The sequence below is a fragment of the Chrysoperla carnea genome, chromosome X (genome assembly GCF_905475395.1).
Source record: "Chrysoperla carnea chromosome X, inChrCarn1.1, whole genome shotgun sequence".
Lineage (NCBI taxonomy): Eukaryota > Metazoa > Arthropoda > Insecta > Neuroptera > Chrysopidae > Chrysoperla > Chrysoperla carnea.
This window is the reverse complement of record NC_058342.1, coordinates 20486513-20501487: the sequence shown is the minus strand read 5'-3', so window position 1 is coordinate 20501487 and position 14975 is coordinate 20486513. Positions and strand designations below refer to the sequence as shown.

At 29.5% G+C, this 14975-nt stretch overlaps 1 protein-coding gene across 1 annotated transcript; it reads right to left on the bottom strand.

Annotated features, from left to right (window-relative positions):
* Positions 1 to 430: 430 nt before the first annotated feature.
* On the bottom strand, positions 431 to 3306 carry LOC123302206. Its single transcript, XM_044885045.1, has 2 exons — positions 2950 to 3306; positions 431 to 2016 (listed from the first exon to the last, which is right to left on the bottom strand). The coding sequence occupies exons 1-2, from the start codon at positions 3038 to 3040 to the stop codon at positions 494 to 496; spliced, it is 1614 nt and encodes a 537-aa protein (XP_044740980.1). The 5' UTR covers positions 3041 to 3306; the 3' UTR covers positions 431 to 493.
* Positions 3307 to 14975: the final 11669 nt, after the last annotated feature.

Here is a 14975-nt window from a genome sequence, read left to right as displayed (position 1 = left end):
AATTATCAAAAACTTTCAAAATATGTCGTTTTTTCAGATATCTCACCGATTTTATATCGATTATCAATGATATTTTTCTTAAAAATTTGCATGGATACCTAAGCTGAAATTTTAATCACATCACATATTTCTTTGAGTAAAAGTCTACCTATACAAAAATTTTGAGCCTTTAAATCAATAAGGAATATCCATGTATTTTTTTTATATTTTTAATTCATTGTTTACACCGGTATATCAAAGTAAAAAATATAAATACTGCTTAAAAATGTATTGTATTTAAGTGCAAAAAAATATTTAAAATACATTATAATTTTGAATTATTTTTTTTGGCGCTCTCTGTTGATGACGTATAAGTACGCGATCTGTCAAATTTGACAGTTCAATGTATAATTTACACTTTACAAAAATAAATTTACAACAAGTTTCACGCCAATCAAAGAATGATTTCACGCTAATAAAAAATGTGTATAGAACAGACTTAAAACAAATATAATTATTTATATTGAGCAGATATTTTGTGGTATAAGCTTTCATCGATTTCGCTCCATAAATGGCCACCATCTTTAACACCTTGTACATGTACTTTATTTTTACAATGTGATTTAATAAACACACAATCAAGAGTTAACGAACATAATATACAATAAATATTTTTTCTATCATGTGGATAAAAAAAAATCTGTTGACCTTGAATAATCGGAGGAACTGATCGCCATATTGTATGAAAACTAATGAGAGCTAATTGTTTATATTTATCATTATAATTACGTTGATGTGTATCGCTTACAACATGATCATTTAATAAGCTATTTTCCAAAAATAATATTTTACATACTAAACATTTAAAATATTCCGGCGAAATTTTTTGTATAGTCAACGGTCGTGGAATATCATCTTTAGTTAAGTACAAGGTATAGGCATCTGTTAAATAAACCCTAGGGTTTATTGGACTTACGTTCATATTATTAGAAATTAAATCCTCCTCCAATTGCACTGGGATGTCAATTGTTTGTTTTACATATTGTAATAGAAAAACATTTATATCTATTAATTTATTTCGATGGTTCGTCCCATGAACATGATCTTTTAGACGATTTGAATCTTTTGGGGGTTGCTTGCAAATAACACAATAAACTTGATTTTGAATGCGTGTTTTTTGCTTAACTTTTAGATTACTAAGTTGATATGCATTTGCTTGATGAGCTGTTGCATTTTGGTGTGCTTCATAGTTCAAGTTTCGTGGAATAATAACTTGACAAATGTTACACTGAATTTGATTGTCACATATTTGTTCGAATGGTTTTAAATATTCCTGAAACAGATTTGATTCATGACTGTTTATATGATCATGTGGATCGTTTTCGGTCTCTTTACACTGATTTTGATTATCATTTGATTCTTCTATCGATTGTGAATGTAATTGTTCCTGTAATCTATTTTTTACTGGTTTCGTTCTTTGATAGTGTTCTTCATTAATATCTTCCTGTAATCTGCGACGCTTGCATGGAATTTCGCTAATATCATCGTCCATTTGATTCTGATCAGATTTTTCATCCGGCGGTAAATTTAAATTCCATTCTATCAAGTTGTTTTTATGTTTTTTTCCGTGAATATGACTCAGTAATAGGTCATTACGAATTATAATCTTGCAGATTTCACATTTAGTTTGATTTGTTTTCACTTTTTCAAATAACAATTCTGAATCTTTTTTTAATGGATGTTTTACTTGATTAAGTTTTATTTTTTCGACTCGTTTCAATTTGCTTTGATGATTTTTTCCTTTAATATGTGCTTGAAATTTGGCCTCCAAAACGTATATTTTACAAACAGCACACTCTATTTGATTGTCAGTTGCTTTTCCTTTCACAGATTTTGCTTGGTTTTGGTATAATTTGTATACATTTTGTAAGTGATCTTTTTCAGTGAAATGTTTTCGAAATTCGTCGGATGAACAAGTGATAAAAATTTTGCAAACATCGCATTCAAACTGATTCAAGTGGGCGGCTTCTTCTATTTCTAGACATAGAAAAAAAATTAATATTTTTTTATCTTGTTTATTAATTGAGGAAATAAAACGGAAAAAAGTCTCACCCAAGAAAAACTCCGCGTCAGTAGATTTTCATGCGAGCCGATGAAAAAAGTTTGTCTGAGTGTACGCAACAAAATCATATTCATGTGAACCTTAGCATTTTCGATTTACGCCCATAACATGTAACGGAAGTACCCTACTTTCGGACACCACATAATTAAACAATAGTAATTTAACATGAAAAAAAATATTTTTTTAACGATTCAAAGCATTTTTTATCCATGACGCTTTTTACCTAGCCTCACCGAGACATAAGCATTTACAAAAAAAAAATGCGAATTTTGGCCGAAAACTCATTATTGACGAAAATAAAGATTATCTTCTGGTTCCGGGAAAAAATTAAATTTGAAAGCCATAAGATATTATATTTTGGACAATTCAATACCTTTTTTAATTCTTGATAATTTTCACCAAATCTCACCATTTTCGATAAATAAGCGTTTGAAAAAAAATAAGTATGAGGTTTTCCCGAAAAAATAAGCGTTTGAAAAGTAAGGAAAATAAAAATTATTTTGTAGTTCTGAAGAGAAGGTTAGAAAGTAGGTTACTTCCGTCCCACTTTAAGTCAAAAATGCACAAGTTCGCATGAATATGATTTTTCATATGAAAATCTACTGGCGCGGACTTCGAATTCCAAAACATAATGGCTGTTTTCTCGAATTTCACGATTTTTCAGCAGAGTTCGAACTTCTAAGCACGTGCACGCGCGTGCGCATAGTAAATGCACACTTTCTAATCAATATGACTTTGTTCTACACACTCATACAAACGTTTTGAGCAGAGTCCTATAAAAAGTCATATTATTCCAAAGGAATTGCAACCTTAAATGCTTCATTTTGTACAGTATGTGTAAAACTTACCTTGATTAATCAGTCCAGATCTACTATTTAACAATCCTTCATCTGCCAGGTTGTTTGAAACCATTTCTGACAGTATAAATTCACCAGACATTCCCTGATGTGTTTCTACATGAGCTATAAGTTCTCGATAATTAATATTTTTATTACAAATACAACATTCGATTTCGTTTTCTGAATGAGGTAAAAAATGAATTTCATTAGTTAGTCGCAACGAGATTGGAATATTGGACCATCCAGCATGAAAACTATCCAACGCAGTAATTTTCAATATATCATCTAAATTTTTTTGATGTTTTTTTCCCAGAATGTGTTCATCTAAGTTGTTTCCATCCACTTTTCTCTTGCATAAAAGACATCGTGCCGAATATTCGTCAATAATCTGAACAGTACACTTATCATACTTATTACTTTCCAATTTTTTAATAATATCAATAATTTCGTGTGAATAGATTGTATTGAGTTGAAATTTTGAATCTTCATTTAAAAAGCCCAATATTATATCCATTTTATTTTTTAGATTTTCAAAATCATGCTTATCCCATTTTACATAATTACCTTTTAATAAGTATGACTTTAAACGAAAATATGTTTTTGAAAACCAATCATCAATTCGTTGAATTTCATTTTTTAAAATTGTATCAATTTGATCGACTGAAAGTGCGTTCATTAAATCTATAATGTCTTCATCACTCCAATTTTTTACTTTACATATTTCTTTCTCCAATTCAGTGACTTCTAAATCGATTATTGGTAAAATATTTGATTGATTATTTAATTTTGGCATTTCGTTCTCCATTTCATTGACTTCTAAATCGATTATTGATAAAATATTCGATTGATTATTGGCATCATATTAATATTTGCCTTAAAAATAAAGTTATGACATTAGTAAAAATTTATGTGTGAAAATTTTATTTCTGAACGTTATTTTATTTTTGAAAAAATTAAATTATCATGTACTTCAAAATGTCTCATTCACTTTTCTCAAACTATTATTGTCGAAAAAATTGTTGATTCAAAGGTTTAAATTAAAATATAAGAGATAAGACTATTAAATGTTCAAAAATATGAATCTCGTAGATTCGCAGCTGTGAGTTAAATATTTTTTATTTTAACACAGTCTTTATAAACAGGATGCTTTTTTAAGTAATGCTTGAAACGCGAAAAATATAAGCGAAAAATGTTGGGTGTGTAGAGGCACATCTTACGCAGGCATTCAAGGCTCAATGAAAAGCTCGCCCTAATCCATAACTGGTAGTCAATAGACGAACACTTTAAATTAGAAAGTTGTTATCGATTAATAAAGCAACATTTTTTGTTAGAAACATTTTTCCAAAAACCGCACATTTTATTCATTAACGGATAGAAGTTTTACCCAAAATTGTTTTTTGTATCGTAATTGTTATTTCTTATTGTTTCTGCGAAATCTAGGTACTCTTTGGAAAAAATGTTCCCACAAATCCAATAAAGTGGTTTGTTTTTCTATAGAGATCATTTTTGTTCAAATTGAATGAACAAATGCACAAAGAGCTAGAGCTTCTGCTAGCAATTAATGTCTAAACTATTCAAAAAAATGTTTACGTATTTATAAAGAACAACTTTCTAAATTAAAGCGTTCATCTGATGTTCGTCAGTTAAGAATCAGATTGAGATTTTAATTGAAGTTATGTGTGCCTTTGAAACTAACATTTTTCGTTTAAAACATTTTCCTCGATTAAATTTATTTATCGAGTTTCAAGCAAATGTCAACTTAAAAAAACATCCCTGTGTAAATACAGGTTTAAGTCGGTAATACTAGATTATTATAAGGAGTAAAAGACGTCTCACTAATGCTTCCTGGGTCGTAACGTAAATTAATTGATCTAGTCTTTCCTTGAATTGGCGCAAAATTTAAATAAATTGACAATTTAATTAACCTGTATGCGACCCGCAGGTTGCGTAGAGATGAACCTCTCATTTCAAAGTTTATTCTGATTCGGCTTTGTAAGCAAAATATAGTTTGATGTAGGATTTCGCCAAAGAAGGCTCAATTTTCGCCTCACGGAATTGACTTGAAACAAAAGAGATAACATGTGAAAATTTAGAAACCGTTTAGACGAATGATGTTCTTGCACTCCTCCAAAAATTGGAGGAAGTAAGTGAACCTCTTTTCTATCGGGATCTCAAAAGAAAAACCACGATATTCAAACCAAAAAAATTTCAGTGCATGCGTTTTTTTTTGTTCAAATTCACTCAGCAGGATACGTAATAAATCACGATTTATTTTATATAAAGCTTTAATTATTGCATTGAAAAATTCTATAACCTATATGATTTAAAAAAAATAAAAACTTTGATTTCATACTTTTAATATTTTCAGGAATGACACCAAAAGTGGATAGTTAAAAAATGATCTTGCAACTCGACATATCACCAATTTATTTTTCACATTTAAATAAGAAATTATATTTATCAAAACATTAACGATTAAATTTTAAAATTCAAAAATTTAACATAAATTATTGACACTTATTTACAGACTTAATTTAATATAGACTGATTCGAAAAGAACAGACATATAATACAATAGACTAGATAAGTCGGTAATCTCCAAGTTGAAAGAAACAGGAAAAAATGTATAAATTTTATCAAAGATAATAAATAAGAAATGTAAGATAATTGGAATTAAAGTGTGAATTAGATAATCGTAATTACTCTTATAGTATATGTTACTCGTTACTCGTTTCTAATTTGGTGACGGGCTGCACACTGGTGGCCTGGTCTGTTGTATTATGACATCAGCCTGAGCCAATGAGCTTCGATCAGGTGATTATTATTTGGCTAATAAGCACGATCCTTATAAGTCAGTAGACGGTAATCGGAAAAATTAGCCCTGGAAAAAATATATTTGGCTAATAAGCACGATCCTTATAAGTCAGTAGACGGTAATCGGAAAAATTAGCCCTGGAAAAAATATATCCGAAAAAATGCAAAATACAAGTTTTGAAAACAGAAAAAATGAAAAAAATGCAATATTTCGCAAAACGAAAATATAATAAAGGTAAGTTTCTATGTTTAAAATAATTAAATCTGAAAATTAATCTATAACATATGAAAATATGAAAATTAACCTATAACATATATGAATAAAATGGCTGCCATATGGAATAATTGGATACAAAATCAGAATAATTTGGATATATCTTCTGTATCTAGCTCGTATTGTAGATCGCCTCGTATAATTGAATACAAAAATAAAATTTAAATGTCAAGTAAACAAATTGTTAAAAAATCACATTTTGTTATGATCACGAGTTAGATATTTTTCCAAAATTTCAAGTCATAATTCTCTCATTTTTCGAAAAGTTATCAGAGAAAGTTAAAAATATGAACTTACTGCGGTTTTCTTGAGATTTTGAGGTTATTTTGCTATGTTCAGGGTTCGATAGCAGGCAAGATCGATGCAAAAATTCATAACGAGCATTTTTTTTTATTCGTCGCATTGCGATTAATAGAAGTCAGGATATCTCAGAAAACGTCAACAAAGAAAACAATGTAGAGATAAATTGTCCCAAAATCGGATGTAGAAGGTCGTGCGGAACATTCCGGAACCTAACAGCTTCTTTTCCCTGTTTTTAACAACGAAAGAAACCTATTTAAAAAAACTAAGCCAATTTTCTGAATTGATTATCAAAATCCGGTAGATTTCCCTAGCTATCCCACTAATATACATATAATATGATATATTAATACACCGCGAGAATGATTATCAAATTAGCAGACATTTAAACAATTTTTAGGACATTTCTTGTAGAAATTATTATTAAAAAAATAGAAATAAAAAAATTCCAAATAGTTCTGGTCTTATTGAGTCCCGTTTATCGAGATTACTGTATATCATATTTTCAGGATTTGCCGCCCCACATTGTTGCCTGGCTCGCCCCGCTGGATCGGGCCGTGCAAACCGGTGATAATATGATCAGCGAAGAAAGAATGGAAGATAATGATGGAATAAGTTTGTTACCGGATGTTGTTTCAACTACTAACGGAATCGAGCCATGTGTTGAACAAAGTACCTCGACCTCGTGTTCAACGTCTGTTTATCATATGGCGAGGTAATTAAAACGAGTAATTTATTGTTATCCAGTCAATCTTATACAAGCTTCATCCCTAATTTTTTTAATATTTTTGCAAAACTAGTATTAACATTTTCAAATACATAGTATCGGAATTGATTAATAAAAAAAAAAATTGTATTCTAAGAAAGAAAATTACGATGAAAGAGACACCTTCTACAGATAAAAAAAAATTAAAAAGGTAAGAAAACAATGTTTTCATCAGAATTGTAAAAGCATTCATTATAGAAGCTAACGATTTTCGAAAAAATGTTTTAAATAAAAAATGTTAGTTGAGGGTTAAGATCAACTTTCTAATTGAAAGTGTTATTCTATCTCTTACCTTTTAGGATCTAAATTGACTATTAATGCAACCCGGAGAACTAATAGTCCAAGGCTAAACCGATTTTGAAAACTCGAATTGAAAAAAAATTCTAAACAGTATGTGATAGGAAAATAGCCTTAATATTAAAAAATAGGAAAATGGCTTTCTGTGCAACTTTTTCTAACTCACCCTTAAAATGTTCTTTGGATCATTCTTATTAAAAGCTCTCACGGCCACAAACTTTTTTAACGAGTAGTTTTCGATATAGACCGTATTATAACTATAATTTATGTGTAGCTTTGATCGCCCGTAGTTCAAAAACTAAACAGTAAAAAAAAGTTCGTGGCCGTGAGATATTTTGATCAGAACGATCCGAAGAACATTTTAGAGGCGGTTTAAAAAAGTTTCGCAGAAACCCATTTTCCTAGTTATGTAGGTATTATGATCATAATATATATGCAGCTTTGATCACCCGTAGCTCGAAAACTACTCGATAAAAATTTTTTTGGTCGTGAGAGCACATTTTAAAAGTGGGTTAGAAAAAGTTTCACAGAAAGCCATTTTCCTATCTAATATTACGGAGTCCTTTTCCGACCAATCACATATTGCTAAGAATTTTTCTTCAATTCGAGTGTTCATAGATTCCAATGGTGTTTTTCAGAGTTCTATTTTATTTATAAATTATAACTAATTTTTCCAAATAATCCTTGTTTTCGGAATAGTTCTGGTCTTATTGAGTCCCGTTTATCGAGATTACTGTATATCATATTTTCAGAATTTGCCGCCCCCACATTGTTGCACGGTCCGATCCAGCGGGGCGAGCCGGGCAACCGGTGATAATATGATGATCAGCGAGGAAAGAATAAGTTTGTTACCGGATGTTGTTTCAACTACTAACGGAATCGAGCCATGAGTTGAACAAAGTACCTCGACCTCGTTTTTTATTATATAAGTACAAATTTATAATTTTATAAAGATTTTATATAATTCTAAAAAAATATATATGTATAATAAAAATATCCGCATTGTATAAGTTTTTGTCCTTTTCGATTTCCAGGTGTTAGCCCAAGAGCCGAAGGCTAATTCTTTCAGGTAGGAAGGTTTTTAACGAAAGCTAATTCAATTGAATAACCGTAGCCCCGTGAAACTATCACCCCCAGATACAAATTTTCATAAGATACAGATGTCATTCGTTTGAAAATTATTTGTCCACCCAAAATTTATAATTTTCCACCATTCAATTTTAAGTTATGAGGAAATTAAAATTTTCTTTAGTGTCCTTAAAAGCGAATTTTTGTTTGCCAACCCATCAAAATAAAGTTATGACAAAAATCAAATTTTACTCCACTTATAAAAAAACTTTCCATTCATATTTTTTATAAATTGTGATGGAATTGTGAATATTTTATAAGTAGAGTAAAATTTAATTTTTTTGTCATAACCTTATTTTTACGGGCTGGCAAACAAAAATTTGGGGTGGACAAACCGTTGTCGAACGAATAACATGTATTTTTTTAAAATTCGCATTTGGGGGTGCTGATGTCAAATTTTAATTTACTCAAAACTTAAGATTGAAGGGTAAGCAAACAAATTTTGGGTGTGAATAACGTGGACAAACCGTTACCTAACGAATGGCATTTTCACTTTATGGAAATTCGCATTTGGGGGTGTTGAAGAAAATTTTAATATCCTCATAACTTAAAATTGAAAAATAGACAGACAAAAATTTTGATTGGGCATATAATTTTCAAACGAATGACATCTGCATTTTATGAAAATTACAATCTTGGGGTGCTGATGTAAAAATGTTTAATTGTGTTATAAATTCAATTAGAGGGTAGCTTCGAATATTCATGCTAAGTTAGTATCCAGCAACGCCGTTCATGTTTGTTGGTGTAGAGGTGAGACACCAAGGAGTGTGACATTCATTTTCTCACCTATACTGCCCTAAACTGAATGCTGCCACTGCCATGGTGCCTAAACTTACTTTTACATATAGGAGCATCTTTTTCAACTTGATTTCCGATGACTCATTTCACCCTGAAAAATTTTAGCATGGGCTTGTAGTCTATGCATTTTATATAAAGTTAAAAAATTTAAAAAATTATTTTACAACAAATTGGTCCACTCGAAAGCTTCCTTATTATTATTTTTCTTGAAAATAAGCTGGAAAAAATTCCCGTACGCTTGTTGGATCAGGATATTCGCTTTCCAAGCAAAATTGACTATTCTGGATTTAAAATCCTGTATCTTTTGAAATAATCATCGCACTGAAATTTTTTCTCATATCATTCGAAAAAACTTTTAAACTGACTTTTTTTAAACTCTGGCATACTGTTTTGCAAAAATTTATCACTCTCACTTTTCGTTTTTTAAATAAATCAAAGTATAAATGAAAACAAAAAAAATTCATGGAATAAAAAAAAATCTGAAGAAAAAGGTACAATAAGCTATATAATAAAGTTTGTAGGGAGTTATATTAATTAATTAGGGAGTTATATTAGTTATATTAATAATAAATATGTAGGAAATGAAGCACCTAAGGTTGTAATTTTATAGAACAATATGACTGACTTTATTTGACCCGGCTCAAAATGTTCGTATGAGCGTGTTAAACAAAATCATATTGATTAGAAAGTGTGCTATTACTATACGCACGGGCTTAGAAGTTCGCCCGAGCTAATTCTGATGAAAAATCATGAAATTTGAGAAAAAGTCATTGGACATAATATTTTGGGGTATTCTAAACATTTTTTGTCTCATGACATTTTTTTCTAAAACTCATCGTTTTTGAGATACAAGTGATTGAAATAAAATAAAACCTAATTTTGATGAAAATTTGATATTGTCGAAATTAACGATTATTGTGTGGTTTCGATCAAATATTTGACTCGAAACTTGTTGTATCTCATATTTTGGATGATTTTTATAAATTTTTGTCTCTTGGCTCTTTTCCCCGCTCCTCGCTGTTTTAAAAATATAAGCGTTATAAAAAAAAATTGCATTTTTAAGCCAAAATTTTGTCATCAACAAAATTGTCGATCATCGTATGATTGTGATCAACTATTTGATTTAAAAACGATTGAAATTTATATTTTGGATTATTCTTAGAACTTTTTGTGCCTCATCAATTTATTAACCTAACCGTTTCCGCGTTTTTTTCGATATTTTTTCGTCAATTTTGTTTATGACAAAATTTTAGCGTCAAAATGTGAATTTTTTGTATAACGCCTATATTTTAAAAACTATGAGGAGAGATAAAAATAGCCAAGAGACAATAATTGTTTAAAAACATCCAAAATATGAGATACAACAAGTTTGAAGTTAAATATTTGATCAAAACCAAACAAAAATCTTTAATTTCGACAATATGAAATTTGGTTCATGAGGTCATGAGACAAAATTGCTTACAATATAGCACACTTTCTAATCAATATGACTTTGCTCTACACACGTATACGCACACTTTGAGCCGGGTGCAATAAAAAAGCATATTGTTCCATAGAATTGCAACCTTTTGAACTTTTCCCGGCTTTATTTCTTAGAGTAATATAAAAAACAGAATGAACATGGGCAGGTCATACAATTAGAATGGATCACACCCAACGGCATAGTGAACAAAATACTTCTTCACAAGCCACTAGTTTCGAGGGAAAGTGGAGGAACTAAAAATTGGTGAATAAACTCAGTTTAGAAATGTAGTTTAGAGGAAGGCACTGCCCTTGATCAAAAAGTGGAATTCATGAATCGTAAATTTTATCTGTTAAAAGTTGACAATTTCTATAAAATTTTGAAAAAACAGTTTCTTTTTATTTAGAAGCATTTTAGTGCAATAAATAAGCCGGAAAATACCATTAAATGTGGAAAAGTGGTGGAACAGCTCCGATTTCAAAAATTTTTTGTGTATACGTGTTCCTTAGACCTTTAAGAACATTCAGCCGCACTAACCTTGGCATTAAAAAAAAAATGAGAAAATTACGGTAGTTTTTCCATCCCCAAAGCACTCCAAATAGTAAAATTGAAAATAAATCAATATTTCACCTCGAAAATTGTCTTCCGAGTGTTTTTGAGGTCGCTGATCATGAATTCAAGGTTGGGTGGCTTGGAACTACATCCAGTTGCTGCTCGCCCTCAAATTCATTATCAACGACTTCAAAAACCGCAGAGAGACAATTTCTGAGGTGAAATTCAGAATTTTCAAAATTTTTTATCATTGAAACTTCTAGGGGTAGTTTTAATGGATAACCTCAATTGCTTTTTGACTTTGAATTTGTGAAAAGCGAACCTTAAAGCTCCACAAGAAACGATTTCTGCAAAATTTTGAATTGAATAAAGTTTATTTGTCTATCACTTCCAGGGGTAGTTTTAATGGAGTTGCAACCGTATTCTGTTGCTTTTTAACCTTGAATTCATGATCAGCGATCTCAAAGATACTCGGGAGACGATTTTCGAGGTGAAATATTTATTTATTTTCACTTTTACTATTTGGAGTGTTTTGGGGATGGGAAAACTACCCTAATTTTCTCAGTTTTTTTTTTGTAATGCCAAGGTTAGTGCGGCTGAATGTTCTTACAGGTCTAAGCTGTTCCACCACTTTTCCACATTTCCCGGCTTATTAAGTTGACTAAGAAGTGAATCACCGAATTATTTTTTAAAGAAGAATATGTTTATTTATTTTGAATCCGAAATTTACGATTCATGAATGCGACTTTTCTATCAGGGCCAAAGACGATCATGAATAATATTGAATATTTAAAATCATTAAAAAATAAATTTATTTATTCTCTATTTATCAGGTACTGCATAGTATATTACTATATAAACAAACTTATTATTCTGTATTTATTATTTAGTCCAAGCAAATTAAAAATTTGGTTAATTAAATGCTGAACCGTGTAGTTTCTCAAGATAAAATTGTAGGTATTTAATTTTTTGGATTTTCGAGACCCTCAACTCTCAACAAAGCCTACATATTTTGTAAACACATCAAATTTTTTTAAAAATATATTAAAAGTTGCACAAATTTTTACAAACCCTTTTGGAGGGTTTTACCGTCATTTTGTGGTTAAAATATATTTATATACAGTGTGTCGCATTTGATGGGTCACATTTTTTAAGATACTACAAACTGACAAATAGAAGCGATTCTTAATATTTTGCCTAACATCAGGAGATGATTAGAGATATTGAAAAAAATTATTAGAAAAAGTTGCTTAAAATATTTTTTATATCCATAAATCGATTTTCATGACAAAATTCGCATTTTGAACTTTTTCATTTTTTCGTCTTTTCTTTTTTGGACTATCAACTTTTTCTAATAATTTCTTCGATATATCTAACCATCTCTAGACGCTAGACAAAACATTAAAAAACAGTCCCATTTGTCAATTTGTAGCAGGCTGAGTTTAAAGTTCAGATTTCCATTAAGTATAAATATCAAGGTGTCTTCATCTTAAATACAACACACTGTATAAACGGATCCTGAAAATCCTTTAAAGTAAAAAGCAACAACATACTCGTTTTAGAAAAATAATTGCTAATTTGCTTGAAATAAATTATGATTTTACAGATTGTACTGTAATTTATAAACAAACAATAAATATTCTGTATTTATTATCAACAATTATACAAGGTGTTCTGTTATTGATATAATTTACTGATATAATTTTCTGCTTTCAATAACAGAACACCCTGTATAGTAATACATAAGTATGTAATTATCACAAACAATAAAAAATAATAATAATTCGTTCAAAGATTTTAGGGAATTTCATTTATTTTCCCTGAATATTTAGTTAAAGATAGTTGAACGGATGTAAAATAACATGTTGCTGATAGTTCAAGCTCCCAATTATTAGAAACATTAACATTAAACGATTATTCGCAAAATTTCAAAACCAACAACATACTCGTTTTAGAATTTAAAGCAAATACACTACTAAATAATTGTTAATTTGCTTGAAATAAATTATGATTTTGCAGATTGTACTGTAATTTATAAACAAATTGTAATTATTTTGTATTAATTATCAACAATTATACAAAGTGTTCTGTTATTGATATAATTTACTGATATACTTTTCTGCTTTCAATAACAGAACACCCTGTATAGTAATACATAAGTATGTAATTATCACAAACAATAAAAAATAATAATAATTCGTTCAAAGGTTTTAGGGAATTTCATTTATTTTCCCTGAATATTTAGTTAAAGATAGTTGAACGGATGTAAAATAACATGTTGCTGATAGTTCAAGCTCCCAATTATTAGAAACATTAACATTAAACGATTATTCGCAAAATTTCAAAACCAACAACATACTCGTTTTAGAATTTAAAGCAAATACACTAATAAATAATTGTTAATTTGCTTGAAATAAATTATGATTTTGCAGATTGTACTGTAATTTATAAACAAATTGTAATTATTCTGTATTAATTATCAACAATTATACAAAGTGTTCTGTTATTGATAGCAGTTTAAGTTACTGGTATAATGTTCTGTTATCAATAACAGAACAGCCTGTATAGTCATATAAAAGTATGTAATGTAATTATTAGTACAAGCAATAAAAAAATAATAATAATGCGTTCAAAGATTTTAGGGAATTTTTTTTTTTTTTTTTGCTGAAAATGTGGTTAAAGGTAGTTGAAGGGATGTAAAATAACATGCTGCTGATAGTTCAAGCCCCAAATTAGGGAAAACATTAACAGTATTCGATTTTTAGCAAAATTTCATCCTGTAAACCGTTGGAGATAAAACAAAAATTTAAGCAAAAAAAAATTTTCCTTCTAAAAAAAATAAACAACTTTTGTTTGAAACATTTTTTCGTAAAAATCACTGTTTTCCCATGAAGGCGCGAATTAGCACCACAAAATTTTTTGTGTCTACTTTCTCCAAAACTATTAACGATAGGGAGTTGAAAATTTCAGGTAGCTTGAACTAGTGGTCTGGAAAAAAGAACAAAATGTTTCACAAAACCACTAGTTGAAATTAACCTGAAAAAAATAAAGCTTTTTTTTTGTCGTTTTTGGGAAAATGGACACCAAAGTTGATGTTTACGAAAAAATGCTTCAAATAAAAATTGTTAATTTTTTTATAAGGAATAACTTTTCTATTTAAACTTTTGTTCTATCTCTAACGGTTTACAAGATGGATACTTTTTCATTTGATTGAATGAGCAATTTTGGTCAATTTTGAAGCTAGAAAGTTGAAAAATAAACGAAAATGTTCACAAATACTCCAGCTAGAACTTTTAATTGACCTTGTTTTCAGTTGATGCATAGTTAATTTGTAATTTGTAAAAAACTGATTAAAACCTCCCAACTATCCTCCAAAAAGAGGTTTAGTTATGCACCTCAGAGGTCGACTTTTTTTTTACAAAGTGTTTACAATTTTTTTTCTCAATTTTACAAAAGCTACACATGATAGTAGCTATATTATTTTACATCCCTACAACTACCTATAACCAAATTTTCAAGCAATCAGTAAAATTTTTGAGCAAAATGTCTAATCCCTGCACTATTTTTAATCAATTTAATTATGATCGTGTTTTTCATCTACGACATTAGTAGTTTCATGTTCTTTCGATGAAGAAATCCCTCAA